This window comes from Cynara cardunculus (genome assembly GCF_001531365.2).
Source record: "Cynara cardunculus var. scolymus isolate 2C chromosome LG 6, CcrdV1, whole genome shotgun sequence".
Lineage (NCBI taxonomy): Eukaryota > Viridiplantae > Streptophyta > Magnoliopsida > Asterales > Asteraceae > Cynara > Cynara cardunculus.
In genome coordinates, this window is record NC_037533.1 from 15253928 (window position 1) to 15279539 (window position 25612).

Genomic DNA, 25612 nt, shown 5'->3' on the forward strand with positions numbered 1-25612 from the left:
ATTATGTAGTTTTATTTGTAGTATATAAATAATTTATACTTACAGAAAACCATTCAGAAATACTGATTGTAACTCAACCGATCTCATGTCTTTTGTCCCAATTTCTCAAAATTACAATTGCTATGATTTTTGACTAAAACAATTTGTCATCTCGATACACAATTTACATCCTCACACCAGGCTAATAGAAGATCCCAACGACATGATCAGTTACAAACGTTATTCGTTGTACCGTAGGAACTCCCCGGGACGTTGACGAGAAGTTCATCATCAAACGTGTTGTTTTCATCATGATCCTGAAATATTTTTATGAAATAATGGTCGGCACAAACACAAAACACGTGTTTTTATACTACAAATACGCACACAAACCATCTTCGATAACTCTTGAACCTGCTATATATAAGTTCTTTTGGTAACTATTGGGTATTCAGGCCAACTTGCACGCATCTCGATTAATCCCATGGCTTTGAAAATAACAGTGACCTTAAGGAGACTTAAACTGACAACCTATGAGGAGGACTTCAAAGCCTAGTCTTTATTGGTTACTTGAGGTGGAATCGGATTTGGTATTATGCATACATCTTGTATCGATTTGATTATTATATGTACATGTGCAACACATTAGAAGTTAATAGAATATAAAAATTATGTGTAAATATGTGGAACCTACAAGATTACACACCAAAAAAGCAGTTGAGTAGAGATAGAAGATTCCAACATATACAGAGGAGAATTGGATGATCCACATCGAGCCGACATTGGACAACACTCCCCTTGCAATGGAGGCTAGACGGACAGATAGCCCAGATATTGTAGCGGCCAAAGTGGCATGAATCACATGTGATTTTTACACATGATTTTTAGTATAAAATCACATCTGATTCAACTGTTTTCTTATTCTCTTATTTGATCCATTATTCTTGTATGAATCTAACTATCTTTCTATATACATATAATCTAACATATGCATATATAAGTTTCAACCGTGTCAGAGATTATTTCTAAGATTAAAAATCTGTCAGATGCATTATTTTGAGTGCTCTTATTCAGATTATAAATTTGTTCAAGTTTTCAACATGTCATTCAGTTAAATTATCTATTTTAATTTAAAAATAAATCATAAATGTGTAAAATTAGGTTATCATAAAATGGGTAAGCATAATTAACAATTATTGATTAGCTACTTAAATGTGTAGGGGGGGATACATCTGCTATACAAATTAATTGAAAGGAGGAATATTTCATAAGCCTTTTTTTTAGGAAAATGAAAGTATGATTTCATCTCTTTTAGCCTTGTTGACATATCAATGACCCAAAGTGACATGTTCCATTTGGAACCTAAAATTGATTAGGAGCCCGGAAACCGTCCCACATGATATTCTCATAAAAAATATGGATATGTTATTTATCATGAATGTGTGATTCATGATGAATAACATGTCTATAACACCTCTATATTCGTCATGAATGTGTGATTCATGACAAATAACACTTTCATGTTCATTATAATCAATACTCATCCTGAAGAGGTACACATGACGTGCTTTGTTCCTAATTAACTTTGGGTTCCTAACGTAACTTCCCTCCAAACCCAAAGGCCTTTAACAATATTTTTTTTCCATCAATATTAATGAAATAACCTCATCTCCAGATGTTCCATAAGCCCGTGGTCTTCATGGAAACAACCTCTCTACCGTTAGGGGTAGAGGCATGGCCTGCGCACATCATACCATCTCAAGACCCCACCGCCATATGAGATATACTGTGTACGTTTGGTTTGGTTTGGTTTCGTTTTTCCTAATGTGACAAGTCATGGCTCAATTTCCACAGCCAATATAATAAATATGCCAATAGAATGAAGCACAGTACAAAGTATCAGAAACAGGAAGATCAAGAAGCTAAAAGAAACCAACCTTTTCTTCGGTGATCTTTGCAGCGTCCTGAACGGCTTTGAGCTTTGCCAGCATGCGGTTAAGTTGTTTCTTAGCCTTTGCTCTTTCTGAGCGTCGTTCAGTGCATTGAGCAGCAGTAACTTCAGCATGACACGCAACACAAAGGGTCCTCATGTTCTCTAATCTGCATTCACCTGCAGATGGATATTATAAGTAAATGAAGTAGAAGTTTCAATATTGGGTCTACTAGGATGCGTGGCAGTCTGAGGCGGATCCAGAAAAATTTACTAACGGGGGACACAAAATAGGAATTGGAATGCAGTAATATCGATTCAGATGGAAGAAAAGGTTCTCAACTGATTCAAACACCTTGTCTATAGGAATTAATATAATATAAAACAAAACAAAAATAAGTCATAAAATGTACAGACTTGCGCTGTAAATACAAAATGACATACAAGTGATTTTTTCCAACACCCAAGTGGTTTTTTCTTTTTTTACCAAAAAATTAAAAAAGAGCCAAACGGATTCAAACTCGCAACCAATAATGTCACATGCAATGACACTACAGATAGGTTGCAACCTCCTTTTGTTAACTTAAGGGAGCACACAACAAATTAAAGCAGGTGTAGTGCGCCTTTAAGACTTCTAATTTTTTTCCATTGCATTGGGACGACAGGGCGGGGCCCTAGGCTATTACTGAATCCTCCCCTGGTTGCAGTTTTAGCTATAATAAGATTTAGTAAAACTAATATGGAAAAGGTGAAGTTTTATAAACCGATATACCGAATAATAATTTCAGCAATAAATTGCTTATACATTATGCTAAATTCAAGCAATAATTTAGGATACCTCCCCCTCGATATACAGGCACAATATGATCTGCATGCCATGCATTGCCCTCAGATGGATCACTGATGAGCTTTTCAAGTCTAGAGAAAATAAGAACAGAGATTTATCAGGGATATGATTCGATCTAAACACAAGAAATATGCAACACATCCATCCATGTACCATAATAGATAAGCACCCTCCTAAAACCAGGAAAAATGTTTATATACAAATTGATGTTGTAGGATACTTCAATGTTAGTAGAAGTCTTCTAGTGAAGAAATGTTTCGATTCCCATTCAATGGAGTTTAAGTACCAAATAAGTTACATGTAAAAAAGAACTCCTCAGAGCAATATCATTTGAATGTGTTGGAGTCATATATCAGCTAGACTTGGACCATTTCTCCTGTATATATGTTGGAACCTCCCCTTTCTCCTCAAGAGCTCTTTTGGAGAGTGATCTGGAGGTTCCACATATTCTCACATAATGCTCCCTAGATTTTACTCATGCATACTCCATACAACCACATATTTCCAGAAAATGGAGAAAGCCAAGAATTTGGTTGGAAAATTTATAGCAATGCTGGATTACTCAAGTACTGGATACATATTTAGGTTATAGGAAAGTGAGGCTAAGGTTCAACATGTTCAATTCCAAATGCAACTATTATACATGAATGACAGGATGCAAAACCAAAACAAACCAAAGGTACCCGGTCTATCCCACTCGAAAGTAGGGCATGGATGTATGTATACCTTTCCTCTACCCCAAGGGATAGAGATGTCCCTTTCGTGAATACCCCCAGCTTGCAGAAAAGCTTTTAATAGACGGGAGGGTTAGAGAATTTGTCAGAAAGTGTTTTATAAGTCCAAAAAGAATGCGTAATTTGATGTAACAATCGTAAATGTCTTGCCTCAAGGTTTTGAGGGTCTAAAAAGAAGAAAATGTGATCATGTGCATTAAGTTGAAAGCCTTGAATTTGCATCCAAAAAATCAAAGGCCCAAGGTTTGAAAATGAGCAATTGAGATAATGACTTCCGGTAGAACAATATTGTGCATGCAGTTACGGATTAGTTATTCAAGCAGGACTACAACAGATTAGAACAGTTCAGTTGCTCATTTCCTTCTATTGAAATATTGCTATATTCAGAAATGGAATGTGATATTGTGATAAAACGGCAAATAAGCCAACGTGAGAGTATTGACATATGAACTCACAAACTTCGACGAGCTGCCATCTTTGGTGCTTCTCTCATAACAAACTCTCTACGTTTCTCAAGTGACAAAGGTTTGATGTTCTTCACAAGTTTGCGGCAATCGAGATGGCAATTTGTACATATGCCATGTTCAATCTGGGCAAGCCCCTGCAAATCTCATGTCAAAACTAGAATAAATAGTCAACCTACAGGAAAAGAGAAAAAGAAAAAGAAAAAATGATACAATCTCCAAGATGACATTTGGAATAAAAATACTGACCTTACGTAGGTATCTATTACTAGTTCTTAAACGATATTCTTCATAGCACTCCAAATCACAAAAGAAGTCCTCAAAGAATTCAGGCTCCTTGGCACTCTTCTTCCTGGAAATGTGGGTAGACTTAGTTGCATCCTAAGGTCAAATTTTTATGTTAACTGCTATTTTTGACTTACTTGCAAACTTTTTGACACAGTTTACAGAGCGGCTCACCAAGGAGTGTCCAACCCTGCAGGTAATGTCTCTCTTTTTTGCCATGAAAAAGAGAAACACTCTTCCATACAGCATTTGGGGGGAGGGGGTGGCTTATATCATCTAGCGACGTACCACGCTTCTTACTTCCTCCTTTTAGCAATCCCTATTTGATAATAATTTAACTGTTACTCCAAATATGTACATACATACATTTGTATACGATAAACAAAGGTTTATATATGGTATTTATAGGTGCATTGCATGATACAAGACGGATAGATACCCAGAAAAGAATAAAGAATTTTCAAACAAACCTCTTTGTCATGGTTTTGGCTTTCATTCAAACACAACTCAACAGCCAAAGGAAGTTGCAGAGGCTTGTTGTATAATTTACTTTGCTCAATAGGTCTGAGACTGTTCCATTCTTTAACAAAATACACAAGAGCAGGCCTGTATATTAAATCGTAATTGATACATTTACGAGCCAGTTTCTTGCTGTCATGAATTGGAGGATCTTTTGTCTCAAGTTCCTCTGGTCGGAAATTTTTAAATAATGGGGTAGGCCTTGCTTCTACTCCCAGGATACATGAATACAAGTGGATTCTTCCAGTGTATTTGCTGACCTGAAAAGGGTTAAATTGATTAAAAACAATTAGGGACATTCAGTGGTGACAGCTCAAGTTCATACGGGGACTAGATAGACAACTATGTTACACAGGTCCGGGTGTGGTGGTGCCCAATTCTTTTAGGAATTCTAGCAAGGTCAATTAGATGAACTACACTACAAATTTGGGTGGGCCGAGACGATGATAAACTTAGAAAGAAAAAAATCCTAAATAATGAAGACGTGTAAAATGAAGTAAATACACTAACACAGCTTGGAGAATGTATAGTAAAACATACCCAACTTGTCACATAGTTGGTTAATTTGTGATCTGCAAAATGGCTTTGCCCAAAATGCAGACAACATGATCTCCCATAATACCCAAACAAGCGAAATGAAGATAATTTTTTTAACACTATTGGTGTGCTTATGAAATACTTGCTTGGTAAGGAGTGTGCATGGCAACTTTATTGTCACAATAAATTCCCATTAAACTAGCTAAATAATCACCTAGCTTTTTTGTAAAATGTCATGCAAGATCACTTGATATAATAAAGAAACTACATGTTTCTTGCTCTTCCAATTGTTTTACAAAAAAAAAACAGAGTAGCCTATTGTAGACCTCATGCTATAAGGACAACCCTTCGAGGCTAGAACCAGAATAACCCCAAGTTTGTCTAAAAATAACCTCTTCGTGGAGGACCCTTGAGATACCTTGGTGTGCATAATATTGCATTGGATCGTCAGTCTCACCAAGAAAGCAATATATGGTCACAAACAGTGATACAATTCAATTTCTCTACTAGTCAGCTATACTGCCATTAGACACTGAGTTCCCCATCATCTCAATAAGGCTTGACATTAGGGCCATGTGTAGCAACAATAAGTTTGCTTATTTATTGACCTTATTGAAAAAACCCCATTTGGGAAGTAGCATTTCAATAAGCTCCAGGGGCTTTTTTCACTTATGTCCCTTATATTTTTCCAATTAATTTTTCAACTTGTCCTTCTAAGTCATTTTAAATTATTTTAAGTTAGCTTTTACCAAACATGACTAGTTTATCAGTTAGTTATATCAAGCACAGCTAGCTTATTTGCTAGTTTGCCAAACATAGCCTAGAATCAGCAAAGAACTAGCCAACTGTCAAGCATACCAATCTCAGTAAGGATATCTAAGACACACTTCATCTGGCATACAAAGATGTCCGTATTTGAGGTTTCTTAGGTCTTTAATTTGAACTTCCTTCTTACTAAAAACACTTTTTTTGGGGGTGCTATTTTAAGTAATATAAAGATATGCACATATGGCAAACTCTATAGCCTTCCTCCTAAACTGGAAAACCCGAAGCCAGCTCCATATAGAACAACATTAAGAAACGCCATGAATCTTGATACCAAACTGATGCACATCGGTGATGGACAGGTACTAATGTCTTAGCAGCAAGGCTAAACGTCTCCGCATTATTTTCTAAGTAGCCTTTAGCTACTAATCTGGCCCTCAAATGAGCAAGATAGTCACCCCAAGGAAAAAATTTCCCTAACATCGTTGCAGATAAGCTATCATTTCAAAGTGTGGTCATAGCATAGATATCCTTTGTGGCCTATGAAATATACAGCTTAATGAGCTAACATCAAGTTTACCTATACTTGATGTAAAAATCTTTGCACCACCAGGAAAGTAAGGTGTTAGGAAAATTTATTTTCTAAAACAGAAAAGGCAAGTAATTGATAAGGAACAATTAGCACTCACGTCAATAGAAACATTACTTTCTAAAATGCACGATGGCTTGCTAACTTGTGAAGATATACAAAGAAGGATTAAAGCATATCCCCTTCACGTTTTACTAAGATCCCAAGTTTCTCATACTGTAATTCACATCACAGAAATAGCTCAGTGTACAGATAAACATCCATAAACATGCGTAAGCATTAGACTTGTCTGTAAGAACAATGTCTACTACATTAACACACCAAATACGGTTGAGGGCATCCATAAGCAAGAAAATTGAATCTAAAATCAGTTCTATACCTCAAAGCGGAGAGAATGTGCTGGGATGCAATCTGTGTCAGCTTCAACCTGGTCAATAGGCTCCCCATCACTTGGCAGTTCCATCACATTAGACTTGTCAGCCTCATGTGAAGTGTGCGGAAGAACTCTATTTTCCCGCCTACCTTCATGAATATATTCTTCTACTGTTCCATTAGGAGCCATAAGCTCTTCATTATTTACATCAGGAGCGATAAAAGCCTGTAGAGCAATTAAAATTTTGATGCAGCGACAATGGGTTCAAACAAGCCAGATAATTAACCTAATGCTAAGAGCACCAAAAGGAAGTTGTAATTAAAAGGGAAGTGTAGCAACGTTTGGAAGTACATTGTTCTTGTAGCTGTACTTGAGATATGAATCACTGCTATTTGCATCTTCATTTCTCGAAATTGTAGTTCCATCAAAGACTTCATCAGACTGCATCTCTTCACCACACGAATACTGAGAGCATCTCACTAGCTCAATAGAAGAAGATTCACCATCATTTTCCCCCTCAAAGAGCAAATTCTCTGTTTTGTCTCTTCCTTCAATAGTTTCAAGTAAAGAGACATCTTCCACCTGCAAAAGTAAGAAAATCAAGTCTCAGAATAAATATAATCCACAAAGCATGCAGGACAAAAAATGAGTGCTTCCATCCACCCTTAGAGAGAGAGGCCACTTAAAAGTCCAGATGAAATTTAAAGGAGTCATTCATGGACAAATATTTACTTAACTAAATACAAACATAAGTACAGAAATCATGTAAATAGTCGTTTCTAGTAGGATTGGAGCATGCTGAAAATTATTATTCCCTCTTTTATATTGGAGAGATTCGAAGGCTGGACTTTTCTTGGTTTAGGTGAATTTTAATCATTCAGACTCCTTATCACTTATCCTGCTGTCTTTTAATCATCATCTTGGAATCTGAGTTGTAGCAAATTGGTATTAGAGCAATTGACCTGGTTCAATGATGGTGCCCCGAGAGTGGATCCTGTAACTCCAAGGGTGAAACGGTGGAGGAAGAAATAGCCGCAGTTAGACCTCCTGGGTATAGGTTACAGCAAGCTCTTCAACAACAACTTATTTCCCACCAAGTTCACCCCTTTTGATTATTCTTCTTATGTTGGACCTTTTCCCTTCTCCTTGCATAAAGGAAGGTGGGTGTGTGGCAAAGGTGTAGTGGAATTACTTGTATAATGCAAGAGAATAACCCCAGGGCTGTAGCAAAGCGCATATGACTATCCAACTTGCCTTGCATGGCCTTTAAGTTTGGAATTTTAAAGAACTTCATTCCTTACTGTATATATTGATGGGAGCATATTTATATGACTTCATTTGTGATCCATGAGTAGAATCTTATATCTATAAACAGGAAGCAGGAAAAAAAGAAGAATATACTAAAGAACGAAGAATCACAACAAGCTAAAATAAATTAATAAGAATTGCAAAAGCAAAGTTGAGTAAGATGCCAAAACGGGCTATAAACTCTACAAGGACATAGGACATAAAAATTTATTCTTAGGAGCTGCTTGGTTGGGGGGGNCAACTGTCCGAAATGTAATTGGTCTTTGCACATATGCTAAAAATGGAAGTCTGAAAAGATTAATGGGATGGGGGGGGGGGGGTATTAGAGGGTGAGGAATGAGAATGAATAATGGTGTTTGGGTCAATATAATGCAATGAGTGATTACTTAAAAGTGGGTAATCATCCATACCCTAGTAAATTTTGGGGATGACTTTTCATTCCCTAACATAATCATTCCTTAACATAATTCCCATTTCCATTCCCTTAAAACAAACCAAGCGCCCCCTTAAAAGAAATAGATGAAAAAGAAGGAAGGATGTTCTGAGCCCAAAAAGAAACAGGAATTGCTTTACTAGTACTTATATCCCTTGTACAAATTCTGGAGAACAGGGCACATGCTGGAGTTTGAACCATCTAATATAGTTAAATGAGATACAACTAACCAAAAGTAAATTCCAAAAATTGATAAAGGGAGGTACCATGATCTCCTTCAATGAACCATACTTCCCATCTACAGTAGATGAAGTACGATGCAAACTTCTATTCAATCTTTTCCAATGGGACTCATCCGAAGTGTCCTGGAAAGAAATCACCAATGCTCAAGACACTTCAAAAACTGAATCATACATGGGCCCAAACAATATAGATACTAGATAGATGAGAATGAGCACCTTGGCACAAAATATATAAACGTTGACTGCTTTAGTTTGACCACGCCTATGAGCTCGACTTTCAGCCTAGAAAATTACAATTGCATCAAGCAAAGCTGTTGGAATAATTAAAACAAGAAAAACTCTCAAGCTGAGTGGTTTTTATGGAAAGAAATGCATGTAAATATGATCCGCATGCCTAAACTATCCCTTTTAACATATAAATAAGCAGCAGCGAATTTCATGTAAAACTTCCAATCAATTGACCTCGAGAACACTATGATCTCTGAGACAACACACCTAATTCTGATAGAAGATCAAGAATACAGAAAGACCAATACACCTTCATAAGCAATAAAACAATTACATACCCCAAATCGCAAATATTAACTACAAAGCATAATTACATCAAATTAACAGGTAAAAATATTTCAGCCCAATGCATCATAGTTCAAGAAACGACATCCTTTATTCTTCTTTTTGGTTATCAAAAGAACGAGCTTATGGATCTTTACAATGCTCACAGTTGATGCACCTGTTGGAAGTCGGATATTTTCTCAGGCAATTCTAGGAACACCACATTCTGTGCAGCTGACAAGTCAAGTCCACTACTCCCAGCAAGTATCCCAACCAATGCAATTTTAACCTGACAAGTCATGTCGCACTGTTATTATTATTATCATTAGAGACTGCCAAAAACTTTATGCATATTTCATCAATGTTATTATCCTTTATGAACTTATAATCTAAGCTGGAAAAACCCAACGGATCTTTTGTACGTCAAATATTGGGAATCCTGCGATATGTTTAATAAGATTATATCCAGTATGAACTTGATGAAACAGAAAATAGATAGCTAGATGGTGAATTTCATTAAAATGCTCAGAGTTGAAGACAGTACTAAGAAGACACTCTACATGCCTCTTTTGAATGTTGGAAAGAATGGATCGCTTGCTGCCTATCTTTGGCAGATGCATCACGTGCATCAATACGTACAAACTTAATCCCCTTCTCACATAGGAATTCCTGTTCAAATTAAAAGACATTAGGACAAGTACAAAGTGAAATGCAAAGTATATTCCAATAAAGAGAAACCAAAGTTCATTCAGAATTTTATTACAAAGAATACATGAAAGCAGATGCTCAAAATAACTTTGATTGGTCTCAGAAAGATAACAGATATGCTAGTTTTTTCTCCTGAAAACTTCTCTTCATTTCATCTATTTTGACATTCAAATTTAGTATGCCAAATGTCAACGACGGAAGAGGGCTTTATAGATGAACAAGTTTACTATTGTATGAATGGTATACAAAAGGGGACAAGAAACACTTCCTCACCTGTACCCTATCGGTAACCTTATGATGGTGAGCAAATATTATCATTTTATGAGAACTTTGACTTGATTCGAACTTTTCATCATCATCAGATTCGGCAATGATTGGATGCATAAGTAGCCACTCTATGAATCCTGATAGTTTTGCAATACCAATAACTTGATTGGATGGTTTTGAAGAGTTGCGACCAGCATCTTCTGACAGAAAAAAAAAGAACAGGAAATTCTTACAGCTGATATGAGTAGAATTTAGAGATTGTAAGCCTACCTGAGCTTCTTTTTGGGTTAGTCAATAATAACCTTACAGAGGCATAATCAAAATGATAAAGTCAACAAAGCATTTTAGCTCTTAAAAAAATATGGAATCTGAAAAGTAGAGCACAATTAGGATGCATGCTCAAAATATAACAAAGTAGGGGATAGCATACCCAAGGTACAGAGACAAAGAATAGAGATTGTCTTAGAGCACTTGGTTTAGAAGCATGAAGCCATAGAAGCCAGATTGCGATACAAATGCAACACATGTAAGATGTGAAATAATGCGGGATGGCTTCATAAATATATTTCCTCTCATTATTCCACTGGAAGTGTTTGGTACTGACAAAGTTTATAGCAGAAATGAAATCTAGAACTTATTCCATAAGTTTCCCAGCTTGCCTCAATAATGTTGCATATGTCCTACTGTGGTTATCAACTTTTGGCTAAGGAGTTCTCTAATACTGGACCCTGCCTAGCACCATCCACCATTACAATCCATTGACATATTCAAGGGAAAATGGACATCTCAACAAGGATTTTCGCATCCTGAGGGTGCATGATGAATATGTTTGAAGATCAGATGCAAGATATGCGTTCAAATTTCAACCACTGTTTATATATGAAGACCACTATGAACACAAATGACATGGTATGGCTATTACACCTGACCAGTCACATAAGTATTTCACATGAGGAAGGACAATGCTGCAAGGGTAGACTTCTATGGAATTGTGTTAACGTACACTAGGAAGGGTGTAGAGAAATTAATTTAATTAAAGAGGCATTCAAGCATTAGACCATCAACCTTGGAGAATTAATAGCCCAAGGAAATGACATGAGTCAAAATACTAGTGAGAGATTTTTATTCTCACTTGAATCATCTTGCCAATAGAGTGCATATATTCAGCAGTCACAGAAGTGGAAATAAATTGGCACCCAGGGTAAACTGTATATAGAGAAATAAGATATTGTGCGATGTACGATACATAAACCCTAGAGTACGCTTGCAAGAGAAACAAGGGTAAACTAGTTTGTTTGGTATTGTTTTAAGAGGTCTAGTATAGTAGCCATGTATGTTGATCGGTGATTCATAACAGATTCTAACACTCTATACCACACAAAGAGACTTATTTGACTCGGGAAATACTCAAGATACCTTTCTGGTAAATACGAATGTCAGGTAGTTAACATTCAACCATTTATGCATTAGAGAAAAGGGCTGTGTACTAAGAAACAGGATTTTACCCATAATACAAGCAAGATGTTTTTCAATGCCATCAACCGATAAGCATTTGCAACCCGGCAAGATACAGACCACACACATCTTGAGCCAATGTTATTGCTTATTGGTATTTAGAATTCATGACCTTAGCATATAGAGCACAGAACAAATGCAAAGGCTAAGAAACATATGAATATGGCCAGAACCACAGGTCAAATAGCAAAGGAAAGACAGATCTAAAATCCAGATAAAAGCACATAAAAGTTTTTGACTCAATTGAAGCAGTGGAACAAACAATGGTGATAATATCTTGAAGCAACTTCTTACAAGTCAAACGTTTAGCAAGTCCAACAAATTCTAATGAGGGAATTTACAAAACAAATTAATTAAGAAACCAAATAGCAGCACAATTATGTCATACATGCAAGTGTGGATCATTGTCTAGAGGCAGGGAATGATTAACCTTGTTTACATAGACAAACAAATGGAATGCTGAAATCTTACTTTTATCATGATGTTTATCCTCCTCTGATGGACCATCTTCAACATCATTTTCTGTAGACGCATCATCATTTGCCCTGCTGCAAATTGCTATTGCTGAATCGAAATCTGATTTCTTCAAAACCAAGTTTATGATTTGTCGTCGTATGGGCGGTAATTGCATCAAGACATGCTCCTTCAAGCGTCTTATCTACATAATATAAACAAACAGCAAAGCTGAAGAAAACCTTCAATATATAAATGGACAGAATATCTTTGTACCGAAAGTGACTTAACAGCTTCATAGGTCAAACCCATTTATATACTACTCCTCCATCCCAAAAGGGAGTCCACTTCACAATATTTCTTTGTCCCGAAAAAAGAGTCCTCTTTCTAGATCTAACCATATAATAAATTTGATGTTACAAAACACTCTTTAATTTTTTAAAGATTAAATAAGTAATTATTATTAAAATTTCTATTTTATCATGTGTATAATTATACCCAATCCTTGCAGAATTAAAGAGATCCATATTTTTTTTGGGGGGAGGGGGAGTATGATTGACGACTATGGACTGTTTCAACATTCTAGGATAGAATATCTCATTGAGAAGTTCAACAAATGATAAAAGAATCCACAAACAACAAGAACTAACCATGACAGTCTGCTTCAGCAACACATTTAGCTCCTCCAAGCGAATACCCTTTGAAAAATCCTAGAAAAAACATAAACATATGAAATGTGCAAAAAAAATAAAAATTGCATATGCCAGCAAAAGAGATGCTGCGGCTGATCCCATGCAACCCACTATGAGACATGTAGTAGTTCTATGAATTCGGTGAGGCAAAGGACCTTGGCAGTATCATTTATACATATGGTATGGACAAACAAATGCTACCTGATAGACAATTCCTTGAGAAGTTCGGGAACTGCTCATGGAACAGTAGGTTTTTGCAAATGCAATCTTGTCCTTTCCAAGCAGTCCAGGCCTAAACAAAGACAGTATTTGTCAAGAAAATTGCATGATCTGACGATCAGCCAGAGCATAAAACCAAGTACAACAGAACGGAGATGCAAAAGTTACCATAAAATATTTATTTGATGAAAAATGTCGAAGGGCCTATGAGCACCTAGGAGAAATATGAGACCAAAGAAATTAGGATCCATGTATTGAAGCACTAAATGCCTGTAGATCCCGTAATTACTAAATCACTTATAAGCATAACGCTATCCAGAAATATAAAACATCTGTCGTGCCACAACCTTGACAAAGATGGAGTCCCTGAGAGTAGAACTATACGATTGATCTTTGATGACACATCAAGTACAGCTTGTGTCTGTAAACAACAAAAAAGAGAATAAGGAGATCAATATGACAGAAAACTGAAAGCGATTAGGGTTAGCATACGTGCCACCATTATTGTGGTTTAACCATCCAAGCGCAAAGCTTGTTAGGAAATTCAATAGATAGGAGGGTGTAACACATTGATTCCATGCAATCTAGTAACAGTTTAATTCAAGACAAAAACAAGGTCGAACTGAAAACTAGTTGATCTCTTTTTGTTTGAATTAAATTCATAGTAACTAGCTTGTACTTTTGCACGTCACTCAAAGCATTATGAATCTTAGAGCTGCTAAATACAGATCTTTACAAGGAAAACAGGGGATGGAAATAGAGTTTATAGCAAGAAACATAAGATTTCAGGGTCTAAATACGCAAAAGTTGAACCTGTAAGAGGAGACATCGTGTAGTTAAAATCTATGACCACAACTTTAAGTTGAGTAAATGTCACATCAAGGCACCTGATCATAATTCTTCTCCAGAAAAACAAATCAAAAGGTTGCCAGTCTCATCTGATTTTTATGAATGATACAGTAAGTGGGAGACATAAGATGTAAACTGTGTGCTACAGTGATAGACCATTGTATAAAGTTTTAACTGATTTTAGTAAGCAAACAAGTGAAAGGGGGATCTCAAATCTAAGGGGATAACAATAGATAATAAAAGTTTGACATACCGTGCACATCTGTGTTCTTTTATACGAAATATGGTCATCATGCTCTCAATCCCATTAATATATGCTCTGGATACATACCTGATGGCATATCCGTTTACATATTTGATTACCCATTATCCATATTCAACAAAGTATAAAAATATTTACCACTTAAAATCTAATTGATACTTGATTTATTTTAACTTTTCTAAGGTTCAATATAGAAGCAGGACACCGAAGTTTGCTTAAAGTCTCAAAAAGGCCACCCAATTGTAAAAGCATCAAAGGAGGCCAACCAACTTTTATATTCGTGTCTTTTATGCCAGAATCAACGTAAAATGACTCTTATACCCTCTAATTAAATTTTAAGCTTACAAAATATTACATTCAAAGTAATATACAAATTTTAAGGGCTTTTTAGCAAAACCAGAAAACTTGATTAAAATGTAATTCTGAATTCTAAAATTTAAATTAGTGCAATATCACTTGTACTATAAACCTTGTACTTGTACAGTTTATAACAAAAAAAAAACGCAACCAATAACACCACCAGTGTCACCAAAGGGCCTTTGGCCTAGCGGTATCGTAGCCTTTGGCTACCTAGAAGGTAAGGAGTTCAAACCTCATCAAAGGTGAGGAGGGTGTGTGAGTTTCTTTGTTGCATTTGCCGTATATAAATATTATATACTTAAAAAAAAACACCATCAGTGTCCCCCACCCACTACCTCCCCTCCCCTCCCCCGCCATCCCTTCCCCTCCTTGCGACATCACCGCCCACTTCCTCTTTTTCAAGTCACCAGAGTGCAAAACCCCATCATCCCTATTTTTCATAATTCAAAGTTTTATTTTATGTTTTAACCACTATAATTTGTTTTTTATGTTTTGACAACCAATTACTCTGTAATCAGGGGTATTTTCATCATTTTTGCAATATTGGGTATAAATTACGCCAGTTTTATAGTTGAGTGGCCTTGAGACTTTTGGCAAACTTCAATCGCCTCCTTATATACTAAACATTTTTCTAACCAAAAAAGCAATGACTATATAGTACCATTAGTCACATGTGATTTAGGATTTTCTATGAACTTAAAACTTATTTAGTGTGGTTTGGTCTTCACGGAGACGTTTGTTTGTTTTTCAAATTCAATCTTTGTTCAGCATGTATGTCCTACATAACTTCTGGATAGACAAATACAAATACTTGGTTGGATACACTACCAAATTCAGATGTTCAAATAATAAGAATCCCAATGCACACAACTTCAAACGTAGATGAGAACCTCCAGGGTATACTGCTTAGCACTGGGAAAGCGACCCAATGTTCCTACTATTTCACCCAAAAGAGATGTATGAATAAAGGGAAGAGGAAAGTATGGAAACCTCACCCATGCCATCGTCATAGGATATCATGATTAGGTTGAAGTTAGGAAAAACAAGGAGCTGTATCATATCAGAGCTATAGGCTAGATAAGGACAAGATCCACCCGGGAAGCTAAACATATCATAAATCATAATAATTTTTGGATCTAGAATCCCTTATGTTGCAGACGCTGAGAGACCACAAAATGCATTTATATGGTCACGAGTGGCAGTCTTTAAAGGGGTCGTACATCCTATAGCTTTGCAAAGAGGTTTGTATTGAAACTAGTGGAAGCCTTATAGATTTCAGTAAGAGAGAAGGCAACAGCCGGAGCACCATTAAAATCAGAGGGTTGTTTAGGAGTTCATTATCAGGCAATAGTGGTTTGATAGATCCTAGCCACCTTGGAGGTCAAGGGTTCAAGCCTCACTAAATGTGAGGAGTACATGTGAGTATTTGCAGCATATAAATTTTATATACTTCAAAAAAATATTGGTTTGGTAGAAGCCTTGGTGATAGTAGATGTAGAAGAGGAATTACCAACAAGAATAGAAGCAAAGGATGACTTAGAAGGAGGAGTATTAGACAATTAAGTGTGATATATATACATAATTATATTAAAGGGTCTAGAATGTAAATGTATCTCTTATATATATGTCTGATTGTAATCGATATAAAATACACAAATTACCAAGTTTATTTTGGTATCAGAGCCAGCCCTAGACACCCTACAGCTACCATCACAAGGCAACCCTAAAGCTACCGCACCCATCTTCTACCCTACGGCTGCCTCACCTTTTGTCCAATGACAATTGTTGCAGATTTCACTCCAACCGAGAAAAACACCCATAACTCCCACAAGTTTGGCTTCACTTTATCACCAAACAAATATGGCTATTGGAAGGCAATGGTTCAACCGTTCCTTTTTGACAAACAACCTGTTCGGCTATGTTGATGGCACCATTCTTAGTCCACTGATGACTATCTCATCATCATCATCATCTGAAAAATATGCCGACGGCACCACAGTGCCCCCACCACAACCGAATCCTAACTACAGAGCATGGGTTTCCAATGATGCACATGTACGGATGCTGATTATTTCTACAATCTCTGAGGCGTCGTTCCAACACGTTCAAAGACTTACCTCCCGTGATCTTTGGTTGTCTCTTGAACGTGCTTACGCTCCTCACACATCATCTAGGGAATACACCCTACAAACTCAGCTTCTTAAACTAGAGATGAAGCCTGCTGAAACCTCCTCCGCATACTTGACCAGGGCTCAAGAATACACTGATGCTCTCGCCAATATAGGCAAACCAATGAAAGAAAAAGATTTGGTGATGCTGGTTATCTCGGGTCTTAGAGAAGAATACAACGGGCTAAAGTCAACACTCCTTGGTCGCAAATTCCCAACTGCCTTTGCAGAACTTCATGGACTGCTATCAGACCATGACTACATGATCAAGAAATCTGCAACTGACATCTCTCCGCCTCGAGCATTCTCGACTGTCACGAATAACCGCAACTCAGCGGTTCCTGATGCCACCTTGTCTACTCCTCAACCGTATCATCTTCAAGCTATTCAACAGCTTCTTTCACAACTTAGTCTTCAAGTTCGGCCTGTTAATGCACAGCCTGCACATGCCTTTTAGACCAACAGATTTGGGAATAACCGCAACCGTGGACGTGATTCTGGACACGGACGAGGAAACTACAACAACAGAAGTCAATGAAGAGGTAGCCCTAATCAATTTAGTTAAGCTTATAATCAAAACACTGTTTTTGGCACATACAACAAGTGTGGGATTGGTCATATCCCGTCTCATTGCCCCAATTGCGACCCTGCTCCTATGAGAACGAGACAACCACCTTCTGCCAACTTTACAGATTACTGGTCACAAGCTTGGCTTCCGGATACCGGCTCTAGCCATCATGTTGCACCGGACCTATCTAGCTTCAATAACTCTTGAGGCCTACTACGGTGAGGACAACCTTCACGTTGGCAACGGTAAGGGTTTACCCATTCTACACATTGGTTCCTCACAACTTTATTCACCAAACAAAACCTTTTCCCTTAACGACATACTACACATACCTGACATAAAACAAAACTTACTTTCTGTTCAAAAATTCTGTTTTGATAACCATGTGTACTTTGAATTTCACTCTACTTTCTTTGTTGTGAAGGACAAGTTCACACACACTATCCTCCTCACTGGTCCAAGCAATGGTGGTCTCTACTCCTTCCATCCTCCTCAGCCTCAGCCGTCGTTTTCTACCACACGTGCCTCTTCCACCACACGTGCCTCTTCCACCACATGGCACCGAAGACTTAGACATCCACATCCACAACTTTTCCCTCTAGATAAATAAGGCTTTCTTCCTTTGGGTAAAAGGGAAGTCCATCTCTCCCTTTTCTCCTATAAATTGAAGCATTTACTTCAGTTGAGAGTAAATAAGTAAATGCTTCAATTTATAGGAGAAAAGGGAGAGATGGACATTCCTTTTACCCAAAGGAAGAAAGCCTTCTTTATCTAGAGGGCAAAGACTTCTCATCACTTCTTGTAAGCTTTGCTGGCCTTGTCACCTTTTTTGAAAGGATGAAAAAGGTAAAGATGGTCTTACCCTTAAAACAAGGAAAAGGTAAATATGGTCTTTTCATTAAAATAAGAGGAAGACAACTTTAAGACATTTTTTATTCAACAAGACCCATTTCTTTAAATAATGCGAGATTTTCAGATTTGACTGCAGAATTAATTCTTTTAAATATCCAAAAGAAAAAGTATTTAAATTTATCCAAATCCGCTTTGAAGAAAATACTGAATCCTTCCTGATCATGGGTGGTCTCGGGACAACAAACGCCAAATCATTTTGGCTGGCCATTTGAACAAGGATGCCGGATTATGGTTCCAATTTCTGCGCCATAATCTGATTCCTACGGTTCATGATAGCACCATATCGCGGGAACGATGTGCCCTTCTCTATTGTATTATGAGGGAAATGCCGGTCGATCTAGAGACCATCATGCATGCATCTATTCGGGCAACCTCTCAAAGGACACACTCACGATTGGTTTTTCCGGCCCTAATCACAAAGCTCATGACCGTTGTTCATGTCCCCACTTTTGATTCAGATACTATAATTGTTGGCTCCCCATTTCTATGCCAAAACACTATAGATCGTCGAGAACGGGATTCTCGACTCTTTCTTAACTTACAGGATCCTGTACCCGTGGATGATGTTGTGGAAGATTTGGTGGCCCCAATTCCGAATCCTCAATCAACTCAGCCGCCTGCTGCCTCGACGTCTGAGCCATCATCGCAAGTTCCCCAAGATCCTACCATTGTGGCTGGGCCATCCCAACAGCCATCAAAAGGCCCCTTGGCATCCGGTTATGGCTCCTCTACATGGCTATCCGTTTTAGCTTTGCAATGGGAGGAGACAAATCAGAAGTTAGATAACATTCTGAAGAAGGTTGAAAATGTTGAAGACCGAGACACCGTCTTAGAAAAGAAAACAGCCCGTTATTGGGCCTATTCTCGTGATTGGAACCGAGTTGCGGCAAATTTATGGCCGTCAAGACATCCTGCTGATGGCCCAATTCCCACGGTTCCCGAGGGGTCTTTGCCCTCTGCAAGTGCGATGCGTCTCACCTCCTCAAATCACAACGCTAGTCGTTGTTTCTGCTGTTGCTGCGACTTCTGCTGTTGCTGTTTGTCTTGTCACCACTGTTGATGCACCCTCTGTTGATAGTCCTTCCGCTGCTGCTCCACCAGTCGATACTCCTGCTGTTCATAACTCCGAGGAACCAGATCGGGCAGCAGTGTGCCCGCAGTGAGCAGGTTTGAAGATAACGGTTAAATACTTGACTTTTCATCCTAACCTCTTGAACAATATTTTTGGGTTATCATATTTGGGTATATTTTGATACACTTTTAATCCGTCTTTTGTGTCTTATTCATGGATTTGTCATAACTTTTGTGTTATATTTTATGACTTGGTGTTGGAATTCTTTTTGTTTGTCTAGTTCCGCTCTTCTTTTCAGGTACAACATCCTTCATTTTCAGGTACAACATCCCAACCACCCCTTATCCACACCTATCACCGCCGTTCCATAGTCACCGAACCACCAGCTCAGCCTACCCGTACTCGACCACCCAACCTACGCCCCAATCCCAAACAAACCAAACCTTACAATGCCTCCTCATACCATACCCATCATCCTTAACTTGACGTCGAACCGACCACCTTTACTATTGCTAACAGGTACCCTCAGTGGCGTACTGTCATGGCTGACGAGTATTCGGCGTTGATGCGGAATGGTACTTGGACATTAGTACCACGCGTTCCAAATTCCAACGTAGTTGATTGCAAGTGGGTATACAAATTAAAGAGGGACCAACGAGACAGTTTATTTGCAACAGCCTACATGGTTCGTTGACCCGGACAAACCCGATCATGTTTGCCTACTTCACAAATCCTTATATGGATTAAAGCAGGCCCCTATAGCGTGGTTTCATAGACTTTCTACGGTCCTTCATTCTCTTGGCTTTCAGGGATCCAAAATGGACCCTTCCTTGTTTATTTACTCCCACAGGGCCACCATTTTATACATGCTAGTCTATGTTGATGACATTCTTTTGACAGGAAACAACCCGGAGGCTATTGACAAAATGGTACGTCTTAACCAATCCTTTGTTGTTCAGGATATGGGTCGCTTGTCTTATTTTCTCGGTATTGAAGTAACCAGTCAGGGTCATGATATAATTCTATCACAACGGAAATACATCCTTGAACTCTTGCAACGCGCAGGCCTGTCTACTGCTAAACCGACTTCATCTCCTATGACCACTAATGCTAATCTTGCTCTTGGTGATAGCGCTACGTTTGCTGATCCAGTCAAGTACCGCCAAATTGTGGGTGCCCTTCAGTATGTGACATTGTCTCGTCCGGATATTACTTTCGCGGTCAACAAAGTCTGCCAATTTATGCACTCCCCCACTGGAAATCATTGGGCGGCAGTCAAACGAATTCTTCGTTACTTGCAGGGAACTGCTGACTATGGTTTACGAATCATGCATGATTCAGGCACAATCCTTCATGCCTACAATGATTCTGCTTACAACTCCCTAACTGGCTTCTCCAATGCTAACTGGGCTGGTTGCCCTGACGACCGTCGATCCACTGGGGGATATGCTCTCTATCTTGGTTCAAACCTAGGATCATGGTCTGCACGAAAACAAAGGACTATCTCTAGGTCATCAACAGAGTCTGAATACAAGGCTCTAGCCGATACTGTTGCTGAGCTCACATGGCTCCAAACACTGTTGCGCGAACTCCGGGTTCCTGTGAAGTCAGTTCCTACCTTATGGTGTGATAATCTTGGTGCTACGTATCTTTCAGCTAATCCTGTCTTTCATGCCCGTACCAAGCATGTAGAAGTTGACTTTCACTTTGTTCKAGAAATGGTTGCGCAACGGAAGCTTTCAGTTCAGTTTATATCTACAGATGAACAGATTGCAAACGTGTTCACCAAGCCGCTACCTTCACAACGGTTTCTCCTATTACGGTCCAAGCTACAGGTCGCTCCCCGGCCTTAGCTTACGGGGAATATTAGACAATTAAGTGTGATATATATACATAATTATATTAGAGGGTCTAGATTGTAAATGTATCTTTATATATATATATCCCTGATTGTAATCGATATACAATACACAAATTACCAAGTTTATCTAGGAGGATCTCTCGGAGCAAATTGATTTATCATTGCATTTGCATCTTTAATGTGTACCTAGATTCTGAAATTCCAGGACCATAAAAGTGTGAATCAACTTTTATGAAGAACAAATTTAAAAGCATCATCATTGGCCAAAAATCTCTTCAGTTATTATGTAATTTTTAATGATTACTTGTGTTCCCTTACCCAAAAAAGATCTAATTTCACATATCTACATATATTAGTCAAACATTCCGTTGTTATGTTTATACTTTCTTTTAGCAATGTTAAGAAACTTAATGGTGGTCACTAGGATTTGTTGTACATAAAAATTTAAACCTCTATTGCTCCTATTGTTGATGTTTGTACATATGTTCCTGTTTCTTCTACCTACCTTTAAGCATTTTGTTCAAGTCTCTCCGGTCAATGCTTGTATTTTCTTTTCCATTTTTTTGACCGATTCAAGAAATAAAATTTAGACAGTGGTTCATATTAAAGATGGTATATTCTGGCATCAAATGGAAAAATGCTACATTATAATTAGTGTTTCGCCAGGAGGAATTAGTAAGAAGTGAAGCTCAAATGTCAACTGAGGATTCTTCACACTTACAAGCATGAAATATACTAGAAATCAAGTTTAATTGCATGCTAAAAATAAATATAAGTTGTACCTCTCCCGCTTCTGATGATGGTCGTTTCGTACAGCGTACATGATGTGATTCATCAACGATCAAAACGGCCCATTTTTGTTTGGATATGCTCTTCTTCAAATTGTGCAACATTTTGTAAGAAATAACGACAACCTTTGGAGACCTTGCTAAGTTTGCAGGGTTGTTTTGATGACCAAAAACTGGAAGATGAATCAATTGAAGAAGCAAAGCATCAGCCACCAAAAGTTGCTCAAAAGTAGTTCTTATTATTACTAATTGTCGCACATTCATATAATACTATTTGGCACATGCTGAGAAACAATACAAAACTATTTATTTGCATTAGGTGAAACATGCACATGTTGAAAGGATATACATTCCCCTAGAGAAGCAATATTGTGAGATTATACTATGGTACCCCCACACATACTAGCACACACACATATACAATAAACGAAAAAAGCAAGCAACAAAAAGAGGAAGGAAAAGAGGACTATTGCATTGCCATCAATCAAAATTCAGAAAGTTGCTTATAAATTCCCATGCTCCACAAATATTATCACTTCCTTATTAACCATCTGTTACTATGGCACAGTTTCCATAAAATATGAATTCCATTACTCTCCACAAATGCAGGGTGGAGCTAGAATATTTAGAGCCAGCTGCACAGTTTAACAAACCTGTATGCATATTTGTCAAGATTCATCGATACGACACTCCCCAGTAATATAAAATTCAACTCATGGTCAATGTTTAGGATCATAGCATCTTTATGTTAGTCTTAATGATCACAGGCTTAATAAACTTGGAATAGCAAGATGAAGCCATAGTTGAGAAATATACCTAGATGAATATCAGAGGGCAAACAAGATGGAAGCCAGTGCTCTAATTCTTCTGCCCATGTATATCGCAAAATTGCAGGGCAAACAACTAGTATTGGACCTTCATTCATGAAACAGCTTGCAATTGCAATGGCCTGAAAACCAAGCAAGCAACTAAGTTAGCATAATAGCCCCTGATCTGAGAGAAGTTATACAAGGACAGGATCATATTGAGACAACATTCTGCAGCACGAAAAGACTTCTGCCCATACAACATGTAGTTGCCATAATGTAAGAAAATAGTGTAATCATGCGGTTTTCAAATAAAAAATGTTGTAACCATGCAAGTTTCATATCAAAAGGTTGTAACCATGTAGATTTTGTATGAGACAATCATCATCATGTAACTTTAGTCTTGGGAATGACAATGCTGACTGAGTGACTGCAGGTAACTCAAATAGAAGTGCTAATGTGTAATGACTACATGAAGTTGTACATATACCATGACAAGACAGGCTAATCACATTACTCGAAAAAAAGATGGAGCAAGAGGTATACTAGTGATTTAGGATAAAACCTATAAAAAACTACTGACATGTATAACCTTCTCTTCTAATTTTCACCTGAAGTGTTTTCCCAAGGCCCATTTCATCAGCAATGAGACACCGGCCACCCCGACGCAATCCAAACTTCACACCTTCAACTTGGAAAGGGAGCAGTACGTCCATTAGGAACTTTGGAAGTTTCCCCATTAATTCATCTACCTTTACATCAGATAAATGTTCTGGCCTGCAGGGTTCCCATCGCCCCTCGACATACGGACGTGACAGTATGCTTACAGCTCTACGCGTTACATAAGGGATATCTTTATAATCAATGTGTTCAATCTTTAATGACTTGACAACTGCATCATAATCCGTGAGCTTGAAAACACAAGCCTCTCCACCAACATGGTTTTGTGTGTAATGTGACGGGAGCACCTAACATCATCAAGTAAACACAATCAAGCGTAATCAGATTTTGATGCAATGAAAAAGAAAAGAAATAGAAAAATGGGCATAAAAACTTATTAGATACCGCGGTCACATGTTATGCCATCTTAAACATAACAAATTAAAAACCCCAAATTTTAACGTTTCACTAACCCCCTCCATCACAAATAAACACACACGTATTATACTCGAGATTAAATTAGTATTAATTATGATCTACGATAATAACCATTATCATATGAACGTATCCAATGAAGAACGACAATTACTTACATTAGAGAGGCACTCGCTTAATTTTTCAAAACAAGCGGCTTCTCCAGGAAACGTGTAACCATCAACACGCAATGGCTTGACTAAGAACGAATCCGGGGAGCAAATCTCGAGTTGAACCATGAAATTTTCTGAGGAGAGCTTTTGACACTTGGTTAGCTTCCAGGGTGCGGCCGGAACATCGTCACCCGCTGCCTTGCGCTTAGCATCGACGGCAAGATGACGTACTTCCATTCGGACCTGTTTGTTTTTCCGGTGAGTTCCCCTTTCTCGTTAGGGTTTTGAATCAGATGATCGATTGTAAGCGGGAATATGGAGTTTGTTGCTATAGATTGAAATCGACTAATAAGAGTTTTGAAACCCCAACTTCTAAAAATCATTTATAATTCTACCGTTTGAATTTTAAATTTACAGACAATTTTTTAAAAATTACAAAATTAATTAAATTATTAAAATAATTCATATATTTAATAAATTTTTATTTTTATTTTTTAAACATTTAAGAGCCGTTTACCAAACACTTACCCGGTAAGTACCTACTGATAAAATTTAACACTATTATTTACTTATCGGATAAGATTTTAGTCCATCAAAACGTCGTATTCAACAATTCACCCGGTAAGCACGTAAGCACTTACCGTGGTAAAAGTTGTCGTCATCACTTACCGGGTAAGACTCATGGTCTTTATCTCACACTTACCGGGTACGATTTTTAGTCCTTACGATCTTCATCTGGTGAGGTTAATGTGACTTGGTAAGCACTTATCCGGATAAGTGTTTGGTAAACGACCCCTTAATTATACAGGTTTCTTATTGACGAGATCATAATAAAAAAGACATAAATTCTAAAAAAACTTAATGAACTTTCTTATTTTGAATCATTAAGTCATTTAACTTTTTTAAATAAAAAATCATTAAACTTTTTTTTATGTTAAATGATCAAGTCTTCGAAATTTTTTCAATAAATAAACCATCAGAACTCTTAAAATTGGTTACTTACATTCTTTTAACCCAAAAAAAACTACTTAAAAATCGGCTATGAATATTTTAAAGTAAAAAAACCTAAATTGATTTTATCTTTCTCAAACTTTGTGTCATTCAAACCCTTCATCGCCGCATTATTGTTTTCTCACTATCCATTACCATCATTGGTCTCTATCATTGATCTTCCTTTTTTTATCGTTTTCTTCGTCTTTTTTATATACATATACGTGCTCCTTTAAATTTTTGTAAAAGATGAAGAATTGAAAGAAAATATATCAAAAAGATGAAGATCAATTGTAGGGGCCAACAGCAGCAAGGATG

General features: G+C 37.5%; 1 protein-coding gene across 1 annotated transcript; it reads right to left on the minus strand.

Moving 5' to 3' along the window:
- On the minus strand, window positions 1-24556 carry LOC112514782 (DNA annealing helicase and endonuclease ZRANB3). Its single transcript, XM_025121384.1, has 23 exons — window positions 24311-24556; window positions 23669-24025; window positions 23068-23200; window positions 22246-22424; window positions 13759-13832; window positions 13580-13615; window positions 13394-13484; window positions 13151-13210; window positions 12519-12705; window positions 10539-10729; window positions 10122-10226; window positions 9736-9846; window positions 9222-9287; window positions 9030-9128; window positions 7374-7604; window positions 7029-7247; window positions 4710-5018; window positions 4377-4558; window positions 4204-4306; window positions 3946-4091; window positions 2748-2827; window positions 1917-2089; window positions 1-296 (listed from the first exon to the last, which is right to left on the minus strand). Exons 1-23 carry the CDS (start codon window positions 24539-24541, stop codon window positions 207-209), a joined length of 3453 nt encoding a protein of 1150 aa, XP_024977152.1. The 5' UTR covers window positions 24542-24556; the 3' UTR covers window positions 1-206.
- Between the last annotated feature and the right edge of the window lie 1056 nt (window positions 24557-25612).